General features: G+C 49.0%; 1 protein-coding gene across 3 annotated transcripts in view; it reads left to right on the forward strand.

Annotated features, from left to right (window-relative positions):
• MLXIPL (MLX interacting protein like) overlaps positions 1-21,859 on the forward strand; it is a 60,612-nt gene that overhangs the window by 22,552 nt on the left and 16,201 nt on the right. Inside the window, exons 1-7 of one of the 3 annotated variants that reach the window (XM_074189424.1) lie at positions 6,024-6,349; positions 15,367-15,473; positions 18,452-18,534; positions 18,780-18,869; positions 19,231-19,275; positions 19,641-19,842; positions 21,376-21,456. In XM_074189424.1, the coding sequence (XP_074045525.1) occupies positions 6,063-6,349; positions 15,367-15,473; positions 18,452-18,534; positions 18,780-18,869; positions 19,231-19,275; positions 19,641-19,842; positions 21,376-21,456 (895 nt within the window). In that variant the 5' untranslated portion in view covers positions 6,024-6,062. Of the gene's footprint in view, positions 1-6,022; positions 6,350-15,366; positions 15,474-18,451; positions 18,535-18,779; positions 18,870-19,230; positions 19,276-19,640; positions 19,843-21,375; positions 21,457-21,859 lie in introns of those variants that run through there. The other 2 variants (XM_074189426.1, XM_074189425.1) reach the window with 2 other exon arrangements.

A 21,859-nucleotide genomic window follows, 5' to 3' on the forward strand; every position in this document is an offset into this window, starting at 1 on the left:
GAAGAGAGAAAAAAATTTGGCATAACTAACATATGAACCAAATTCATTGCCCCCCCACCTCGGCAAAAAAAAAAAGTTTCTACTGCAGTTCAAATGCCTCCAACCCTTCAGCTTCCTGTTCTCATTAACTGTCCCATTCCTGTCTTTTAGAGTGACAGGCACAAGACTTGAGTTCAAATCTCAACTCTTCTATTTATTCTCTATGACCTTGGGTTAGAACTAAATGAGCTTTCTATGTTATTCGCCATTGTTGTTTATCTCACTCTGTTATCTTTGCATGGCAGGAGTTCATGTAAATCTTCCAGAGTTTCTCTGAATGCTTCCAAATTCAAGCCAATTTTTTCTTGGCTGTTTCCTTATCTCTAAAGTAAGGGGATTGGACCAGATCTCTAAGGTCCCTTACAATTCTAACTATAGGAGCCAAGGATTGCTACACCATCTCCCCTTCCCTTCCCATCTAGTCCTTGACTGTAAACACACCTTCAGCACAGCCCTGGCAAAAGTCTGGTTATAAGTAGAACCATCCAAGATGCCCCCTGAGGCAGGGAGGTTCTGTCAAATGGGTAAAAGCAAAAGGGAAGGAGTGCCACCTGTCCCAGGGCTTTGCTTGGTGCTGCCTGGTATGATGGTTACTTATAAACAAAGTTTCCTCATATGTACATGTAGGGGGTTGGCCTATATAGTTTGGGGGTTCTTTCCTTTGAGATATGAAAACAGCCTCAAAAAGCTCACAATATCAATACATGTGAGGCGACTAGGTGGCACAGTGGATAGAGTACCAGCTCTGGAGTCAAAAGAACCTGAGTTCAAATGAAACTTCAGACAATAATTTCCTAGCTGTGTGACCTGGGCCAAGTCATTTAACCTCATTGCCTTGCAAAAATAAAAAAAATATATCAGCACACATGATAGCTTTGTAACTGAATTTTAAGTGGAATTCTAAGGTGAAAACTGAAAAGAAAAAAGTCATTATCTATTTCCTAGGATTGTATTGAGGAAAGCTATGTATATTTATTTAAGTGTGCAAATAGGTGAGAATCTAGAAAGAATGTGAAGTTGGAGAGAGGAAGATCTGAGTTCAAATTCTGTCTCAGACTGTTACTGTCCTTGTATACCTGGACAAGTCACAACTGGTGTCTACCTTAGTTACCTCAACTATAAAATGGAAATAATAACAACCATTACCTCACTTCCTTTTTCTGCAGACTAAAATTATTCAGCCATAAAATGGCAATGATAGTACTTAACTTCACAGGGCTCAGATGAGATAACATTTGCAAAACTTTAAAGTGTAATGTAAATGCTAGTTAATGTTATTATAATTTAAAATGTAAGCTATTACTAGTTGTCTGTTGAAGGAGTGAACAGGAAGGAGAAAGGAAGCATAATAGAAATCCTTGAGCAGAGCAGGCTCAAAAGAAATGAAGGAGAAGGCAGCACCAACTGATCAGGATAGGTAAGGCAGGAAGCATAAACTTATCACTCACTTAAAACTCAGAACTTAACAACTGAATGAAAGAATTTTTTAATTTTGGCATCAAAAAAACACCAAAACTATACTCACTGAGTCCAATACCTTCATTTTTAAAAGTTTCTATTTCTTTTTACTTAACAAAAATTTATTTTCTCTCTCTCTCACTCCCTGCGATGAAAAATGAGAAAATCAAAACCCTTATTTCAAAAAATGAAAACATGCAAAGTTAGGCAAAAGAAATTCTTACATTGTCCATGTCTCTGTCAGGAGATGCAGTCTCTCTTAATTTTAAAAAGGGACCCCAAAAAACAAAGTGCCACCGTTTTTGGTTAATGACAAGATTTGGGATTCTGAGGCTTGATGTGAAAATATGGTGTAGCAGGGGCAGCTAGGAGACATAGTGGATAGAGCACCAGCCCTACAGTCAGGAGGACCTGAGTTCAAAAATGACCTTAGACACTTAATAATTACCTAGCCATGTGGCCTTGGGCAAGTCACTTAACCCCATTGCCTCGAAAAAAAATCTAAAAAAAATTACACATCTTGCAAAATCATGATTTTAAGTATTTGCACCCAAGTCATTTAACTGCCCCATTACCTTGCAGCAAAAAAAAAAAAAAGTAAAAAAGAAAATATGGTGTCATAATAGTGTTTTGGAACTCAGGAAGACTGGCAAATCTATTAGTTTTATGACATTTCATTACTAGCTGGTACTGGTAGCCTAGATTTACATAGCCAAAAGATATGCAGATATATATATCCACCTAACCCTACACATACTCCCATCACTACCTCATGATGCATATCTTCATTGACTTGAGTGAAAAAGGGAAGTTTGGATTTAAACACCTTCAGGAACCCTGGAGTCAAGAGGACCTGAGTTCAAATCCAGCCTCAAACACTTAATTACCTAACTGTATGTGACCTTAGGCAAATCACTTAACCCCACTGCCTTGAAAGAAAGAAAGAAAGAAAGAAAGAAAGAAAGAAAGAAAGAAAGTGTGAATTTAGGTACCCATTCTTAGTAGGTGAGGATCTTTCATTGACATAAGTCTATCTCTCCACAATGGCTTTTCTCCAGTATCAACTTTGAGCATGTCATACATTAAGTTCTTCCCAAAGGGTCTACCCAACAAAGCAAAAACCTTCTTCTAAGTCTTTTGCTTATTTTTTTTTCCTTTTTCCAAGACAATGGGGCTAAGAGACTTGACCAAGATAACACAGCTAGGTAATTATTAAGTGTCTGAGGCCAGGCTTGAACTTAGGCCCCTCGACTCCAGGGCCAATGCTCTATCCACTGTGCCACCTAACTGCCCCCCCCCCTATTTTTTTCAACATCTTGGGAGGTGGAAGAACATGGCAGTCATCTGGCTAGTTTCTCTAACCAAGCTGTATGTTTGCATTCTCTATTGAAAGATATCATTGGTAAGCTCAGGCATCAACCCCCCCCCCCCCACGAAACTAGCTCTCCCCAGGAATGAGGGACTTCTAGGAAGGCAAGTTTAAAGGCAAGATAGAGTGAGTGAGTGACAAGTCTAGAGGAGTCTGGAGCTCTGGGTTTGCATTCTTCCTCTGCTACTTTCATAATAATAATAACAATAGGCAAGTATTGGTGAACACCTACTGTATGCTTCTAGGGTACATTGCTTCTCCATCCTTTCTTTTTTTTTCTTTTTTTCTTTTTCTTTCTTTTTTTTTTCAAGGCAATGGGGTTAAGTGGCTTGCCCAAGGCCACACGGCTAGGTAATTATTGTGTCTGAGACCGGATTTGAACTCAGGTACTCCTGACTCCAGGGCCAGTGCTCTGTCCACTGCGCCATCTAGCTGCCCCATCCCCATCCTTTCTTAAAGTCTAGCCAAACAAAACGATAACCCAAGCCCTGATTTGTAGAGTTTGTCCATTTCCAAGTTGTAATGTCCATTCAGAAAATTGCACAATCTGCTCTCAAAGCAGGTCTGAGAAGGCTCTACCCCTCCGACTGACTGGTGAAGCCTGTGCACCTCTTCTAAAAAATATAGAAAATGTGCAAAATAAAATCCAGAAGATTACAAAGGAACCAATCCAAATATTGTTCACATCCAGAGAAAGAATAATGGAGTCTAAATGCAGACTGTTTTCAGGTTTTTTTGTTGGGTTTTTCCCTTTCTCTTGGATTTTCCCTTATCATGATATGACTAATGTGGAAATATGATTAATATGATTATATGCAGAACCTATAGCAGATTGCTTGGTGTTTTGGGGAGGAGGAGAAGAGGGAGGGAGAAAAAAGTGGAACTCAAAATCTTTTAAAAGTGAATGTTGGGGTGTCGTAGTGGCGTAGTGGATAAAGCACCGGCCTTGGAGTCAGGAGTACCTGGGTTCAAATCCGGTCTCAGACACTTAATAATTACCTAGCTGTGTGGCCTTGGGCAAGCCACTTAACCCCGTTTGCCTTGCAAAAACCTAAAAAAAAAAAGTGAATGTTGAGAGGTGGCAAAATGGCACAGTGGATAGAGCACCCGCCTTGGAGTCAGGAGGACCTGAGTTCACATCCATCCTCAGACACTTAATAATGACCTAGCTGTGTGGCCTTGGGCAAGTCACTTAACCCCGTTTGCCTTGCAAAAAAAAAGTGAATGTTGAACTATAGATATTATTGGAAAAAATAAATACTATCAAGTGAGGGGAATCAAAATAAAATCAAAATTAAATCTAATAGAAAATCTAAAATGCACAGTATGGATTTTGAAGTAGAGTTCTTAAAATTGGGGGGTTTTTTAGGTTTTTGCAAGACAAACGGGGTTAAGTGGCTTGCCCAAGGCCACACAGCTAGGTCATTACTAAGTGTCTGAGACCGGATTTGAACCCAGGTCCTCCTGACTCCAGGGCAGGTGCTCTATCCACGGCGCCACCTAGACACCACTCAAAATTGTTTTTAAAGTTCGCATTCTCCAGATTAAGAATTCCTACATCGTGGGCGGCTAGGTGGCGTAGTGGATAGAGCACGGGTCCTGGAGTCAGGAGGACCTGGGTTCAAATCAAGTCTCAGACACTTAATAATGACCTAGCTGTGTGGCCTTGGGCAAGCCACTTAACCCCGTTTGTCTTGCAAAAACCTAAAAAAAAAAAGAATTCCTACATGGTAGAAAGGATGGCTGATTGCAAGTGGTATAGAGGGAGTTTCTCCATCTGGAAGTTCCGTAGAGCAGGGATTCTCAGAGTAAGGTCCAAAGGTCCCCAGGACCCTTTCAAAGGATCTGGGAAGTCAAGGGTATTTTCACAAATGGTACTAATATCTAATATTGTAAAGTCACAGAAACAAAAGCTCTTTGGGGGCCTCAGTTTTACAAGAATGTTATGGGGTCCCCAAGATCAAAAAGTTCCAGACTCAGGGGGTGGTGAGGTGGCACCGGCCCTGGCGTCAAGAGGATTTGAGGTCAAACCCGACCTCAGACACTTCATACTGACCTAGCTGTGTGGCCTTGGGCAAGTCACTTAGCCCATTGCCTTGCAAAAACCTAAAACAAAAGTTCCAGACTCACGGTCCTAGAGTCAGGGTCGAAGGATCTAAGACCAAGCAGACTCCAGGTCAGATCCCTGTCGTCAAAGTGTTTCTGGGTCAGTGTGGATCAAGACCATCCCTTGCCCCCGCCGCCTCCTCCTCCTCCTCCTCCTCCTCCTCCTCCTCCCCCCCTCCTCCTCCTCCCCCCTTCTCCTCCTCCTCCTCCTCCTCCTCCTCCTCCCCCCCCTCCTCCTCCTCCTCCTCCCCCCTTCTCCCCCCCCTCCTCCTCCTCCTCCCCCCCTTCTCCCCCCCTCCTCCTCCCCCCCTTCTCTCCTCCTCCTCCTCCTCCTCCTCCTCCTCCTCCTCCTCCTCCTCCTCCTCCTCCTCCTCCCTCGGTCTATTCGGGAAACAAAGTGAACCTAAGGAGGAGAAATGATACAAAAGTCGCTACAATGTATCTTGGAGGAGGGAGCTGAAGGGATGGGCAAGATTGCATAGAAAAAGGCTGACTGGGCCGGCTAGGTGGCGCAGTGGATAGAGCACCGGCCCCGGAGTCAGGAGGACCTGGGTTCAAATCCGACCTCAGACACTTAGTAATGACCTAGCTGTGTGGCCTTGGGCAAGTCACTTAACCCCATTTGCCTTGCAAAAAAAAAACTAAAAGAAAAGGGAAAAAAAAGCAAAGGTTGACCGGCCCAGAGCCCTGACTTCCGAGGCTTCTAAGAGGCCGGGGGTCTTGGCAGAAGGGCCTCAGCCCACCCGGAGCCCAGGACCCGCCTTCTGTTTCTTTCTCTACCCGTGCCGGGCTCCCTCCTCTCGGCTCCCGGCAGACCCCCTGAGCTCTGTTTCTCAGGAGCTCCCCCTCCCTGCCCCCCCTCCTATTGCTCAAGCACGGCCCCCCAAGGGGGACCCAAGGCCCGGCGGGGGGGCGTCTTGCCTTCAGCCCCGGAGCACACCTGGAGCCGGGAGCGCGGGGCGGGGCGGGGCGGGGCGGGCCGGGGGCGGGGCGGGGCGGCCCCCGCAGCAGTGCCCGCGCCCCGGGCAGTGGCCCCAGCAGTGGCCCGGGTGGCAGCAGAGGCGGCGGCGGCGGGCGGGGGGCCGCGGCTATGGCCGGGGTGCTGGCGGGGCTGGCGGGGGGCTTCCCCGGGCGGCGCGTGGGGCCGGACTCGGACTCGGACTCGGACTCGGAGGGGCCGGGCCCCCGGCGCGGGGCGCCCCCGCTGCGCTCGCCGCAGGTCATCCACAGCGGCCACTTCATGGTGTCGTCCCCGCACAGCGACGCGCCGCCCCGGAGGGGGGCCCGCCGGGGGCCCCCCGGGCCCGGGGACTTCGGGCCGCGCAGCATTGACCCCACGCTCACCCGCCTCTTCGAGTGCATGAGCCTGGCCTACAGGTGAGCCGGGCCCCCAGCCCCCTCGGACCCCAGGCCGGCCCGCCCCTCGCGGGACAGTCCCACCCCCGCCATCTCGGACCCGGGCCAGGCTGGCGCGGGCACCTCGGGCCAGACATGCCCTCCTCCCCTCCTCAGCACTCCTCCCCCCGACACCGGGGTGGGCCCCCCACCCCTTCTCCCCTGGAGCCGATCCTCCTGAGCCCCCCTTCCACAGACTGGCACGTGGGGCTCTCCCTCCCCTAGAGCTTCCCCCACCCTGGCCAGGCCATGCCCAGAAAGGTGGTCTGATACCCCCCCATACTAGTTCCTGGCTAGGTCCCCCAGAGTTTCCCCCCCCCCAGCCGCCCCTTCTCCCCTGGAGTCCATCCACCCTGCCGAGCCTCCCCTCCCAGGCCTTCCCCCCACTTCCTACAGACTGGCACGTGGGGATCTCCCTCCATGAGAACTTCCTAAGTTTCCTCCGAATCCCCCACCCTGGCCGAGCCATGCCCATAGAAGTGGGCTACCCCACCCCGGCTCCTAGCTAGATGCACCAGTCCCCCCCACCCCTTACTGCTCTCCCTCTCTCAGGGCTTCATGGCGCCCCCATCCATGCTCTCACCTCGTAGCCCTCAAGTCTGACCGCACCACCTTAGTTCCCCCAGGCTCGGCCTCCCCCCAAGCCCCCTTTTTCCATTTTCACGCTTGGCGGGAACCCGCTCCTCTGCACTCCCAGGACGCCCTCCACAGAGAGGCCCCCCCATCCGCGCTTTTGCCTCCAGAAAACTGGGGTTCCATTGCCTAGCTCTCCTTCCTGCTCTCCCCGCCCCCAGGAGGTCCGTTCCAGCAGGGGGCGCTGCAGGCCGCTGGGGGACCTCAGTCTGGGCCAGGCCAAGGGCCCCAGCGGCTCCTGGACTGCTGCGAACTGGCCAGCAGCAGGGAGGCTTGGTGTCTCTGGCCCATCCCCTCTCCAGGGCGGGGGTTCCAACCTAGAACCTCAAAGGGACTGAAAAAAGGGGAGAGCTTGTGGACTGGGGAAGGCTCCAAGATCCCTGGGATGTCTAGGAACCCCTTTCCCCACCCCCTGCCTGGCTTAGTGCCTTGGATGTTCCAGACCAAAGTTCCCAGAACAAAGAACAGAACGACCCAAGGATTGGGATAAATTATCAACTGGGAAGAGGAGAGAAGAAAGGGGGATAGGCCGACCTTGATCCTCTCTCTGCAAATAGCTCTTTTCCTCCCTCCCCCCCTTCTGAGAAATGCTGGCATCTGTGGCCTGCCCTTCCCCCTGCCCTCGAACACCCAGGGGTCCTGGCAGGGGGAGAAGAGAACATGGCAGGGGAGGCAGTGGAGGGGCTCTTTTTTGATCAGCCGGGGGATTGGAGGCCTTGTTCCAGAGGCCAGGACCCTATTGGCCAGGCAAGCAGTGGGTAACCTTGGCCCACATGTATTGGCATGATGCCCAGGTCATGTTGCAACCTGATCGGCTGGGTGGCCAGGACCAATGTGGAAAGTTCAAATTCCCACCTCAACTCTCACCCTCCCTACTCCTCCTCCCAGATCACAGGACTTAGTCTGGGGCATCTCAGGTCTTGAGTGTGGCCTCACCCTAAAAGGTGTTAGGGTTCCTCCTGTCCCCTCTCCCCCATAAAGAGCCCTGACCTGTGGAAGGAATACTAGTCCTATCTCCAGGAGGTCAGATCATAGGGAGAGGCTTTCAGGCACTTGGGCCACTTTTTCTGTGTCCTCCCCAGAGAAAAACCCAAGGTCAGGGTGCATGCCACAAAGCCTCCACCATGTTCCTCTCTGTCCCTATGATACAGGGTCAAAGTTGTCGTCCAGAGGTTCCTCCTTCCTTGCTCTCCCTGCTGCCCTGACCTGCCTGCAGATTTGGGAGCAGGTGGACTGTGGTCCAAGGCCTGGGGGATGGGTCTTTCTGGGATTGGCCACAAAGAGCCCTGCCCCTCCCCTGAGAAAAGATTTCCCCTCTACAAGCCAGCTCCCCCCAAATAGCTTCAGCCCCTCTCCTTCCCTTCCCCCCACAGTAACACATGTGCTCTAAAAATAGCCCAGACTTCCAGAGAGGCGGTGTCACAAGAACCCAGGAGTCCTGTCTTCTAATGCTGGGCCGGCCTCCCGCAAGGGGGGGGGGGGGGGAGTAGGTAGACTCCAGATTCTAGACCATCACCCTTCTCAGGAGGGATCTGAGCTCCAAGGGGTCCCCACCACCTGCTGGGCTGTCAAGCCTAGGAGCAAGGCATCAAATGGGGCCTCTTAAAACTGGTCAGCGGTACTGGGGATGGACTCTGTAACCAAAACTGTGTTTGTGTGTAGGGGTGTGTGGGAGGGTAGAAGGAAGAGTCAGCTAGGGTGAGAACGTGGAAAATGGCATTCAGTGATTTAGTTGGAGGAAGGCCTGGCGTAGGAGGAAGTCGGATGCTAAGTTTGGAGTCCCAACTAAATTTAAACCCTTATTAGCTGTGTAACCCAGGGCAAGTTCCTTGACCGATTTTGGCTCAGTTTCCACATCTGGAAAATGGGAATAATAATCCCAAGGTGTTTGTCAGAAACTAATGAGGTCATATTTTTAAGCATTTTGTAAACATTAAAGTTGTCTATAAAGAGTGGTGCCAGCATTACTGGGAACCCCTCAGTTTTTCCTGGGTGAGGGAGGAGTGGGGAGTGCTCAGGAGTTGAAAGTGATAACGGTCAGGAATGACATCATGGTACCAGGGGGGTGCTAGAGGGAGGAGATCCAGTGGGGTCTATGGAGAGACTCAGGAATCAGCACAGGCTAGAGAATGGCAATTTGCTGGAGGAAGAATTGGAAACCCCGAGAAGTAGGATCAGCATTTGAATGGTGCTCCTGAGTTTTCCAAGGGCCTCTTACAAATGCTCTTCTCTGAGCCTCCTACAGTCCTGGCAAGGGAGGACTGCAGGCTAGATACCAGCTCTGTGTGGTCATTGCTGTAGAGAACTCCCAGATGATGCCAGCCAGCACCTTCCCTGCAACTGAGAAAGTCGCCTGCACGTTGAGTGACTTGCCTAGGGTCCCGCAGCCATTACGTGGCCAGGGGCAAGGCTTGACTCCAGGTCTTCCTAGTTCCAAGCCTCTTTCCTTATTCCTACACCACTGCTGCCTCTCTACGAGTATTGTTAGCCCCATTTTAGAGACAATAGAGGCTTGAGGTTTTATGAATTGCCTATGATCACACAGTTATTGCAATCAAGTACCATTCCCATTTTATAGATGAGAAAAACAGGGTCAGAGACATACTTGTGAATTGTCCATGATCACAGAGCTCGTAAAGTGAAAGGACTCCCAACACCCAGGACTGTATTAAGCTGTGCTTGGCAATACCTTCATTGCCTTTGGGGAAGAAAATAGCAATGACACTGCTCTACCCAAAGGAAGATGGCCAGGATGATGAGGGGTGCCTGGAAGTGGGAATATTGAGCCTAGAGAAGAATAGTCCAGATGGATATATGAGAAGAGATGTCAAAGGGAAAAGGCATTCATTCATTCTCGAAACGGTTATTAAATGCCTGCCATGTTCAGGGTGTCTTCTGTAGGAACCTACAAACTTTAAAAAGACCAAGACTTGGTCTCTACCCTCATGGGGCTTACTATCTAGTGGGTGAGGAAGACACAGTCAAAAATAAGTCCCATCCACCCACATATGCCCATTGGAGCTGTTCAAAAACAAATTCTATGTAACGTCCAAGGGGAAGGTCATTATGGACCAGAGTTCAGGGTGACAACATGGAGAAGGGAACTTTGGAGAATTCAGCAAGACGAGAAGGGCAGTGCAGGAATGGCAAAGGGAAGGGATGGAAGCAGGAGAGTTCGGGGCATGCTGGGAAACAGAAGAGGTTGGCTCAGCTGGTGCATCACAGATATAGGGCACAGAGACTAGGCAGCTTACCTAGGGGTTAGATTCAATCTCTTGGTCCAAGGGGCAGAATTAGTAGAAGCTCTAGGGAGGAAAACTTTCTAACAGCCAGAGATTTCCCACAATTGGGATAGCATGAGCTCCCTGGTCTCTAGACGTGTTCAAGGAGACATTGGATGTTTACCTGTCAGGGCACCTTAAAGAAAATGCCCTGGCTGGAAGAATTCAACAGCCAGTCAACAATTAAGTGTCTACTTACTTGTGCCACTCTGTTCTCCAAAGACAAATGAAATAGCCCCTCCCCTCAAGGAGCTTGCATTCTACAGGGAGATGGATACAAAATAAAGACAAATAGCAACAAATACAAATATAAAAATATCATTTAGAAGCCATCAGGTCCAACCCCTTCAAATTGCAGATAAAAAATGGAGACTCAGAGATTTAAGTGAGTTGCCCAGGGACACACAACTAACAGTGCTCTGGTTATTCTGATAAGAAGCTAATTAAAAACAATTTACCAGATAAGCACCAGACAATAATGGGGGATGATGCATTAGCAATTGAATGGATCTGAAAAGGTTTCAGGTTGGAGGTGACCCAGGGGATGAGGAGGGGGAGCATTCTAGTCGTGGGAGATGGTCAGTGGATTGTTGAGTCTAGAAACACCAAGGTGGGCTGCTTTGCACCACAGAGTGAGAAAAATATTGTAGAATGAGACTGAAAAGGTGGGTCGTGAAAAGCCTTAAATGACCAACAGAGGACTGCATGTTTGATCCTTGGGACCACAGAGAACCAGTGCAGTTCATAGATCTATGCTTTAGAAGTCACATGGAAAATGGATGGAGAGAAGAGGTGAGAAAGAGACCAGTTAGGTGATTCCTAACTCCAAGTTAGAATGATGAGGGTCTGTGTTAGGGAAACTAGATATCTTCCACCACTAAGATTCTCTAATTCCATGGTTTTCTCCAGATCACACAGTAGCTGGCAGAGTTGGGCAGACCCAGGAATCCTATCTTCCAAACTTAGCCTCTAACTCCTTAGCCCCTCTTCCTTCTTGTCCTGTACTGGTCCAGCTGACCAAGTTCTTCATACATTTAGGAAAAGTAACTTTAGGGGACACAATTGAATCATCGATGAGATAATGAAGAAAAGATAGTTTGCTCTGATCCTTCCATTTTTGACTTTTTGATCTATCGATGTTCTATCATCCAATCTGAGACCCCAGGGATAGATGGATATGCCCACCTGGCTGCCCAGAACCTAGAAGAAGCCCCTTCTCGTGTGACCTAGGGATCATTGCCCTAAGATGCTTGATGATGAGTTGGGGGGCTGGGGTGCAGGATTAACCAACCTGTACTTTTCAAGTAAGAAGTTGAAATTGGGTGGCCCCCTCTTCCCCCTTTATCATCCACCTTAATTGCAATATCAGTAGAGGATGAAATAATATCAGTTATCCAAATCACTTGTGGCAGTAAAGGTTGGCCAGTCTCCAAGGATGGGCACCTCGTTATTCTAAGCTGTATATTAGGTCCATGTCAAAACCTGTGTCGGGGGTGGCTACGTGGTACAGTGGATAAAGCACCGGCCCTGGAGTCAGGAGTACCTGGGTTCAAATCTGGTCTCAGACACTTAATAATGACCTAGCTGTGTGGCCTTGGGCAAGCCACTTAACCCCATTTGCCTTGCAAAAAACCTAAAAAACAAAGCAAAACAAAAAAAACCCTGTGTCCAGCACACTCAATGATCCCTAGGTCACACGAGAAGGGGCTTCTAGGTTCTGGGCAGCCAAGTGGGCACATCCATCTATCCCTGAGGTCTCAGATTGGATGCTAGAACATCTATAGATTAAAAAGTCAAAAATGGAATGATCAAAGCAAACTATACTCAGGATATCTGAGTATAAAATATCAAAACAAAGAAATGAATTACAAAGGAAGCTGTACAAAAAAGTTTTTGACTTGTTTCAATAGTGTCCAACTCTCTGTGACCCCATGTGGGATTTTCTTAGCAAAGATCCTGGAGTGGTTTGCCATTTCTTTCTCCAGCTCATTTTACAGTTGAGGAAACTGAGGTAAATGGGGTAAAGTGACTTACCCAGGGTCAGTTTGAACTCAGTCCTTCTGTCATAGTGCTCCATCCACTGTGCTACCCAGCTGTCCACCCAAAATATGGGGGATTTGCAATCACTGATACAAAATATAATGGCGAGAGGAAAAAACAGACTTCACTCCTCCCAGATCTCCCGTGATCAGCTGTCAACTAGATGTCACACCAGTATGGAACACAAGTATGTGATGCTTCAGTGTTTTAAGATCAGTTCCAAACACTTGCAGACCCCACAATATACACGGCTGCTGACTTTATTATAAAGTCCCCTTTAGCTCCCACTTCTCTGGGGGGTTTCCCCTCTGAGTTGGAGAAATCAAGGAATCCTAAAACTGAAGGCTATCCCTTTGTGTGGCAGGGTTCCATTCTTACCTTTAGGCTCATCGAAGGGTTTTGAAGGAATGGATGCCAGCTCTGCCCTTGTTGCCATTCCTTTCTTCGCTACCTATCCCAGTCCTCCTCACCTGCCATTCAAGGTTTAGTCATCTTCTCCCTTTCCTTTCCAAGCTTTTAGCCCAAGCCCTTCCAGACTCAACTCATTCCTCCTTTCCCTACTCCCTGGCCTGTCAGAGATAGCTGGTGTGATAGTTAGAGGGCTAGACCTGGAGCCCCAGAAGTCCTGGGTTCAAATACTGCCTCTAATATTTATTCACTCTGGTCCTGAGCAAGTCCCTTAACCACTCTGGGTCTAGGTCTCAGTTTCCTTTACATAAAATGAGGGACTTGGTCCCTTCTAGTACTGAGGTTCCAGATGGGGAGAGGGAAGCTCAGTTTGTGTAGGGGATGACCCTCCCCCTGCTCCATTTCTTCCTTCCCAGATGGTGTTTTTTCCCTGTGATAGGAAGGAAAGGACATGTGTGAGCCTAATATTATGTACACTGTGTTAGGGCAATGAGGCCTCTCACTCCTGGGGCCTCAGACCAGCCCCTCCAGCTGCTGCTGAACAAATACAAAGCCTGGAGACCAGGGATGGCACAGCTGGGAGTGGAGAGCTAGGGACAGAGCCACAGATAAGTACATAGCCTCACACAAAAACAACTCGAGCCAGAGGCACACTTTGGGCCAAGAGCCTTCCCATCAGCCAACCCAAATCTTAGAGCATCTTCCCATGCCCCAGATTGGAACTCAACCCAGGCTCCTTGAAGGGCAGTGGGAAGCTGCAGAGCTTAGCAGAAAGAGCCTCAGCTCAAAAGTCAGAGGGTCTGAGTTCAACACGTCACCACTGTGACCAGGCAAGTCATTTCATTTCCCTGTACCTCAGTTTCCCCTCCTGTCAAAGGACCTCGGAGATCCTCCTATGAGTCTGAGGCCTATCGGGCCTATGCAGCAGAGAGAATCATTGATAACACCCATTCTCCAAGATGCATACTCCCAGAGGAAGCTGTAACTAGCATAGGACAAATGAATGCAGGTTTATCATGGCAGGAAGCACACTTCCCCTAGCAGTGACTTCTCTCCCCATAAGTCATTTCATGATTCTCCACCGGGAAAAACTGGGACCTGAGCAGAAGGATACCACCCAAGTTCTTGGACTCTAGAGAATATACCTCACCAGACCCAGCCAGGAGGGCAGGGACCAAGAGCTCCCCATGAGCGGTGACTTTGGCCTGACCCCACATGGGGAAATCCCTGCTACCATACAGATAAGGGAGGGTATAAACAGCCATCTTCTTAGCAGAGGTTCTCAGGATCTGAGAGCTGTACTCAAGATAGGGCAATGTATTGGGAATTGGGGAAACCAGGACTGAGGAATTCTGGGAGGGATAAGAAGCTGCCTAGGAAAGAGGGGAGAATTGGGCGGCTAGGTGGCGCAGTAGATAGAGCACCAGCCCTGAAGTCAGGAAAGAGGGGAGAAGGCTCCTCACCCTATCCTGGGCCTTCTCTTTTTCCCTGCCCTTCAGTCTCCCCAACACAGCCAAACCAAGCATGCCTCATTTCCTATTCTTGCCTCTGTTGGGACCAATCTGATAAGGTACTTTCAGCTAAGGTGTTAATGACTGATACTGAGTTAATGTGTTACTGTGTTTCCCAGATAATATAATTATAGAGCAGTAAATGTTAGTGGTGAAAAAGGGAATCAATCAACATTTATTAAGCCCTTACTGAGTACAAGGTGCTATGCTAAACAGGAGAGATGCTAAAACCTCTAAAACAGGCCCTGCCTTCAAGGAGTTTATATTCTAGTGAAGGAAATAATGCCCACACTTTGGCTACACTGAAAATATACCAAATGAATACATTGTAATTTGGGGAAATGGGTACTCACACCTATACCTGGCGGGAGCAAAGAAAGGCTTAATGTACATGAACAGAGACTAAAAGGAAAGCAGGGATTCTATGAGGCAGATGTAAGAAAGGAGTTTGAGGTTTGGAGGGACCAGTACAAAGGCAAAGGTGGGAAATGGAGCATTCTGAATGAGAAATAACAAGCCAACATGGCTGGGCCAGAGAAAGAAGGAAGAGAGTCAAGGGGAAGGCAGATTGGAATCCAATTGGGGGAGTCTTGCATACCAAAGAAAGGTGATAATATATGCAATAAGGAACCTAGAGTTTATTGAATGGGGGAGTGACGTGGTTCAAATTCTACTTTAGGAAAAAAATCACTTGAGTAGCTCTGTGGAGGATGGGCTGGAATGAGAGAAGGCTTGAGGCAGGCTATGCAATAGTCTGGGAAGTGACTTTGCCAAGTTCAGCCAGGGAATCACTAGGAAGTCAAGGACAGGATCCTATTACCCAGATTCCTGATATAGGGATTTCCCCACCAACCCACACCATACATAACACAGTTGAAATCTGCATTTTTAATGAGGACTTTTTTTTAATGCTTTAACTCAAAGGAGTGAAAGATGAGAATTTCAGAGAAGGTGACAAGCACATGGGGAAGATGAGCGGTGGTTCCTTCCTGCTGCCATTGTATGAGGATTGGAGTGGGCATCAGAACTGCACCTGATTGTGGTGATCAGAGCTGGGGGGGGGACTGGCTTTCCTCTCTTCTGTCCCTCAGTCTTCCCTAACCCAGACCTGCTCTGCCCCTCACAGTGGCAAACTGGTATCTCCAAAGTGGAAGAACTTCAAAGGCCTGAAGCTACTCTGCAGGGACAAGATTCGCCTCAACAACGCAATCTGGAGGGCCTGGTACATCCAGTGTGAGTGGGGAGTGGGCAGCCAGCTGACTGTGTGCAGCAGGGCTAGGGTCTCCATTGTCCTTAGCTCTCCACCTCAGTCCACCCTAAGCTAGGTGCCCCAGTCATGGCCTTCTCAGATTCAAAACACACCTCCTCCAAGAAGTCTCCCAGATTCACTCTACTTGGGCTCCTGGCTAATAGCAGAGATTTGGAGTAGGGTCCATCATAGGATCAGAGAGACTTTACAGGTTAAATCCCACCTTATAAACTGTATCAGAATTCTGGCAGCTAGCACTCCAACTGTGAGACACTGAGCCTCATGGAACCTCGATTTCCTTAGCTGTAAAATGAGGGGCTTGGACTACTTGGCATCTCTGATCCTATGAGACAGTCCACTCCCTTCTTTAGCACCAGAAGAAACCAGGGACTTAATAGATGAAGTAACCCATCCACGGTCCCAGTGGTGGGTGGTAGCAGCCAGAATTCGAACTTCCATCCCTCTGATTCCAGATATGGTGCCTTGCCTTCCCCATAGCAATTGGTGCTTGACTCAGAGCACCAACTGCTTCCCTGGGATGAGATCCACAAGATTTTGTTGGTCAGTTGGAGGGAAACTAAGGACACCTCCTTATGTCACCTCAGGTTAAAGCTAGGCCTTGCCCACTTCAGAACCCCCTTTGCTAACTAAGGTGACTGTTTCACTCGAGGCTTGTCCATACATGGCTGTTCCAGCCATGTTCATATACTCAGCCTATCTCCTTTCAGGGGGAATGAGTGCCTTATTTTTCCAAGGAGTCAGAGTCAAGAGGACTTGGGTTCAAGTCCCACCTTGAACATTTTGCCTCAATGCCCCTGGAGCAATTCTCTGTGGCCCTGGAAATGGGTTGTAGAAAAAATGTTGGTCTGCATTAAAGAATGGAATTTTCTTATCCTGGAGTTCCCTCCATCAATGAACTCCCAAGTCTGCTCCTTATCCCCAGGGCCATCAGAAAGGCTTCTTCCTTTCCGCCCTAGCTGGAGCTACAAAATTTCAATCAGCAAGCCCCTGATAGTGCCTGACTCTGTAACCTTGAGCAAATCACTTTCTCTCACTGTTCCTCACTTGCATCATCTATAAAACGAAGAGGTTGGATTAGATGCACTCTTTACAGTTCCAGAGAACTGAGCCTGCCAATATGGGAGGCCCCAGAATAGATTCTGTCTCTCATCTCAGGACCAGCCAGTTCAGTACAGAGATTCATTACCAGAATGGCCAAAGGGGGATGAATTTTTCTGCTGCAACATCTCTTCAAGAGTGTCGGCTAAGTTATAGGAGGGTTACAGCCTACACTAGTGGAAGGCCTGCCCCCAGCCACAAAATCTAGATCTTTAAAGAATTAAAGATCCTTTCCAGATCCCTGAGAGTCTTGTCCAGGTTGTGAGGGCAAAGGAATTCTCCAAGGTCTTTCAGGTGTGGAAGAGAAAGGAGGGTGCAGCTCTCTTGCTGCTCCTTCCCCTAGTGCCCAGATAATGATGGGCAGTTTGCCTTCTAGCTTTCCTCCGAAGCTTAATACCTGGGAGTCTAGTAGGTAAGTACACTCCCAACAGAACTCAGGCTCTGTGGCCTCCAATAAAAACTTAGTAGCTAGACTTGGAGTCAGGCACCCCATCTTCTGGAGTCCTGTCTTACAGACCTTCTATTATATATGCAAAGTCAGAGGGGACCTCAAAGGCCAACTTGACCAAGGCCATCATTTCCCGTACAGGGAAACTGAGACTAAGGCTGGCCAGGTCTTCTGATTCCAGGGCCTGTGCTCTATCCAAGGCCAGTCTTCTTTCCACTTCTGCTCCATCTCACTGATCTATTGGAGTTGGTTTTTTTTTTGGGGGGGGGGGGCAATTCTAAATAAAGTAACTTGCCCAGGGTCACACAGATAATAAGTGTCTGAGGTAGAATTTGACCTGAGTGCAAATCCAACCTCAGACACTTAATAGCTGTGTGACCCTGGGCAAGTCATTTAACAACCCCTCCTCTTCCCCCCAGCTTCCCCCTGCCATTGCCTTGCCAAAAACATGATCATTATAATAATAGCACTACAAAGGAAAAGGAAGCATAGTACAGAAGTGAGGGTCCCTTTGTGTGCTTCTTAGGTTCAGCCCTGGAACTCTAGCAAAAAAGGGGGCAGGAGATGGCATCAGTGCCACAAGTTTCCACCTGCCTTCCAGTGTGTTCTCATGAAGGAGACTGGCTGTGATCTCTGAGTGCCTGGATTCAGATTGTTCCTCAGATTCTAGATACCTGTGGGATGGTTCCAATCTCCTGATCTAGAAAATGAAAAGGATAAACTAGGCAGTCCTGAGGGAGGCTCTTTCTGCTTCTAGCACTAAGTGGAAGCTCCCATTTCATAGAGAGTCTGTTGGGTCTCCTTTGGGGTCTGGCCCTGGGTCAGCTAAGAGAACGTCAGGCAGAACCGGGAGGCTCAGACCTGACCCTTGAAAGGCTTCCCCTCCAGTTGGAAACATACACATGCACCCATGCATACTATACACACACAAAAATAGCTCATATAATAGGTGAGATGGAACAATTTGATTCTACTCGAATCTGTGAAGAAAGTCCCTCGACCAATACATATTGGCATCTGCTCTACAATGTATTGTCTTGGAGAGTTATCTGGGAGATATGGAAAGATTACCCGATATGTCATAACTAGTCTGTGTTAGAGGCAAGACCTGAACCTGGGGTTTTCTGTGAAATGGAAGGGGATGGGCTGGCGATGCTGTGGCAGAAAAGATGAAAGGTCTAGTCTGGGGGAGACTTCCTGGAGGAGATGGGCTTGGGCTGGTCCTTGGATGATTAGTAAGAGTATGTCCTGGAGTTGGCCTTAATGGCTTCCTTCTGTCATTGTGAGCCAAGTGCTTGTGGGTATTCCATCTCTCTCATAGTGAGGGGAAGGAGAGAGCTGGGATATTGAGGCTGGGGGAGAACTGTGACCTGACTTGGCCTACCTTCTTCCTAGATGTCCAGAGGAGGAAGAGCCCTGTCTGTGGCTTTGTGACCCCGTTGCAGGGGTCTGAGGCTGATGAGCACCGGAAACCAGAGGTATTTGAGGTCCACCCCCACTTTGTCCCAAACCTCTCCTCGGAAGGGTGCCTGACCTAGCCACCCCTAGACTTTCCCTGGATGACCAGACTCCTATCTTCCTCCCTCTGCTGCATCTTTGACTCTACCTTACCTGGGGCAGAAGTACTGGGGCTGGCAGGGACAGAGTTGAAAGGGTTGAGTTTCTTGTGCCTCTATGACCTTCCCATGGTTCCTATTCTCCCCTCTTCCCCCCTACTCCCCAGGCTGTGGTGCTGGAAGGAAATTATTGGAAGCGGAGGATTGAGGTCGTCATGCGAGAGTACCACAAGTGGCGAATTTATTACAAGAAGCGGGTATACAAGGGGGAGGGGGTTGATCCCCTGAAGACCAGTCTCCCCAAAGAGACTGAGTCCAAATCAAGAGTCTTTGCAAGATGAGAGGCAGGGTTGTGGTTGGAAGTCCCAAACTGACCCCATAGCTCTTCTATCTGACCTTCCAACCCTTCTCAGGCCCCCAACTCTTCCCTTCCCTTCCCTTCCCTGATGAAAATCCCTTTATAGCCAGCCTTGCAGTACCCCCTAGTGGTTATGTGGTACCTGCATGTCCTCCTCCCAGAGAAAGGGACCCCAGTAAAAAGGGTTCCTCATGGTGGGAAGTTGGGGAGGATGTTTGGGTGCTTTGTGGTGGAATTCAAATCTCTGCATATCCCTACAGCTCCGAAAATCCAGTAGGGAAGGGGACCTCTTGGCCCCCAAACAGGTAGGTAGCCTTGGGGAGCAAAGGAAGAGCTGGGCAAGAGGGAGGGATTTGAAAAACTCTATGTTGGGGAAGGGAATGTGATTTAAAATAAATCAGAGTGCCACAAGGAGATAGAAAAAGGAGTAAAGAGAAGGATCATGGGGTGGGAAGTAGGGTGACCCCTGGCCCATCAATTGACTGGACATTGCTATTTCCTCAGCTAGAAGGGGGGGAGATAGATGAGCACTGAAGCACTGCCTTCCCTAATCTCTGTAGGATTGCTGATTGAGCCAGCCCTCTGAGCAGGGATTGGGGAGTGGGGTGGGAGGGCAAACAATAGGGTGACTCCTGTCCCACTGGCTTGCTGGTTGGTACCATCTCTCCAGGTGGAGGGGGGGTGGAGGCCACCAGAGCGATGGTGCGAGCAGCTCTTCTCCAGTGTGGTACCTGTGCTTTTGGGGGGCCCCGAAGAGGAGCCGGGGGGCCGACAGCTCCTGGACCTCGATTGCTTCCTGTCTGACATCTCCGACACACTCTTCACAATGACCCAGCCTGGTCCTGCTCCCCTTCAGCTGCCTCCTGATGATGGTGAGAAGCCCATACTCTAACAGCTTCTAGTGTTAGAGTGAATGAAGCCTGTTGGGAACGGTGAGCAAGGAAGACTCCAGTGGGGGGGGGATAGTGAGTAAGGATCTGAATGGGCCATTGGAATATCTCATATTAAAGGAGCCAACTGAGGCACAGACAGCTTGTGACTTCTAGATCCTAGGATCTCAGATGTAACACTGGAAGGGACTTTGGAGGTCATATAATGCAACCCCTTTATTTTACAGATAGAGAAAGTGAGGCACAGAGAGGTTGTGACTTCAGAACCACAGAGTAACAAATGTAAAGCTAGAAGGGACTTCGGGGGTCACCTTGATTCTGAGTGATAGGGACAAATCTAAGATTTGAATGCCCCCTGTAACTTCCCACAGGTTTACACATCTAAGACTGGAAGAGAACTCAGAAGCCAGTGCAGGAAAGTGAATTCACTTCCGGATTATAAGATCAAAACTCTAGACCAGAGGCGGCCTGAGCTGCACTGCCCAACAGAAACTCATCCATCCACACCCCCAATAAGCACAACAAGTGATGTTACAGAGATCACTGCCAGGTTCACGCCTGCTCTAGCGCTAAGAGAAATCATTGAGTCCATTCCTCACTCCCCATTTTACAAATGAGGAAATTGAGGGCCAGGGCATTGCAGTGACTTGCCCAAAGTCTCACAGGTGATGAGTGGCACAGCCATGATTTGAACCCAAATCCTCAGACTGCAAATTCAATGCCCTTCCTGCTGTACATAACCTCTCAGCTGGATGCTACACTAGGCAATCTAGGCCTCAGTTTCCTAATCTGCAATGAGGGAGTTGAATTAGATGACCTCTAAATGACAGCAGGAGGAAGAGATCTTTGGCAGAGATCCCTCTAGGGAAGGATTGGGGGACCCCGATCAGAGGGTTCAAGAGTGAGACAGACTGGAAAATCTCTCCGTTCTAGAAGGGGCTGAGATATTACAGAAGGAGAAATGAAAGATGTTTTTCTTAGAGAAGACCTAGCGAAGCATTAGCGGGGTGGGGAGGACATACTAGTTGTCTTAGGATATGGCGGTAGAACTGGGCTTGTCCTGCTTGACCCTGGAGGGCAGAACTAAGAGCAGACACTCAAAAGGGAGTGGACAGACGACCTCCAAGGGTAGTGGGTCCTCAGGGAATCGCACGCTCAGTGATGGAGGGGGCCTCAAAGGTCACTTAGTCTGATTCATAGCCGACCAAGACTCCAGCTCGTGTCTGAAGGATGCTAACAAGCAGAAACCTATGACCTCCCTCTCTGGTGATGCTGATGCAGACCAGATAACCTCTGGCAAGGGACATTAGAGAAGTATTGGTCAAGAGGAGCTTGTACTAGATGGCCTCTGAGCCCCCTCCCGCCCTGGGCTTCTGTGATTCTCATAGAATGCTGGGAGGGGGTTTGGGGAACCCTCTGCCATGAGGCTTTGAGAGTGTGAAGGTGGGCATGGATGGCCAGCAGTCCATTCCTCCTCCAGCCTCTCCTGACACTGCCTCCGCCCTCCCCCCCCAGCCTACATTGGCAATGCTGACATGATCCAACCAGACCTGACCCCCCTGCAGCCCAGCCTGGACGACTTCATGGATATTTCAGGTGAGGGGGGCCAGGAGAGCTGGAGACAGGCCCAAGATTGCTGCGGGGAGGGGGGTGATATGGCTACTGCAAAGGACCCTTATGGACCTAAAGATGGCAGCATAGATTTTTTCTGAGCCTCCAATGGCTTCATGAAAGGTAACCCTCAGATCCATCACTGTGGTTCAAAGCAGTAACGAGTCTGTGTTTGCTCATTGCCAGGAATGAAGGATTAATGCTGGGGCTGAAGGTTCAGTACTAAGGCCAATTGCATATCAAGGATGAGGTGTAGAGTGGGATAGGAGATGGGTGTCAGAAGGGAGGCTTTGGAGTAGGGCTAGGCCTTCATGAGTCAGGTATGGGGTCTGGGTGTTGGGAATGGGGTACAAGTCTAGGACTGAGGCTGAGGAGGGGAGCTCTGGGT

The sequence above is a fragment of the Macrotis lagotis genome, chromosome 5, assembly GCF_037893015.1.
Source record: "Macrotis lagotis isolate mMagLag1 chromosome 5, bilby.v1.9.chrom.fasta, whole genome shotgun sequence".
Taxonomy (NCBI): Eukaryota; Metazoa; Chordata; class Mammalia; order Peramelemorphia; family Peramelidae; genus Macrotis; species Macrotis lagotis.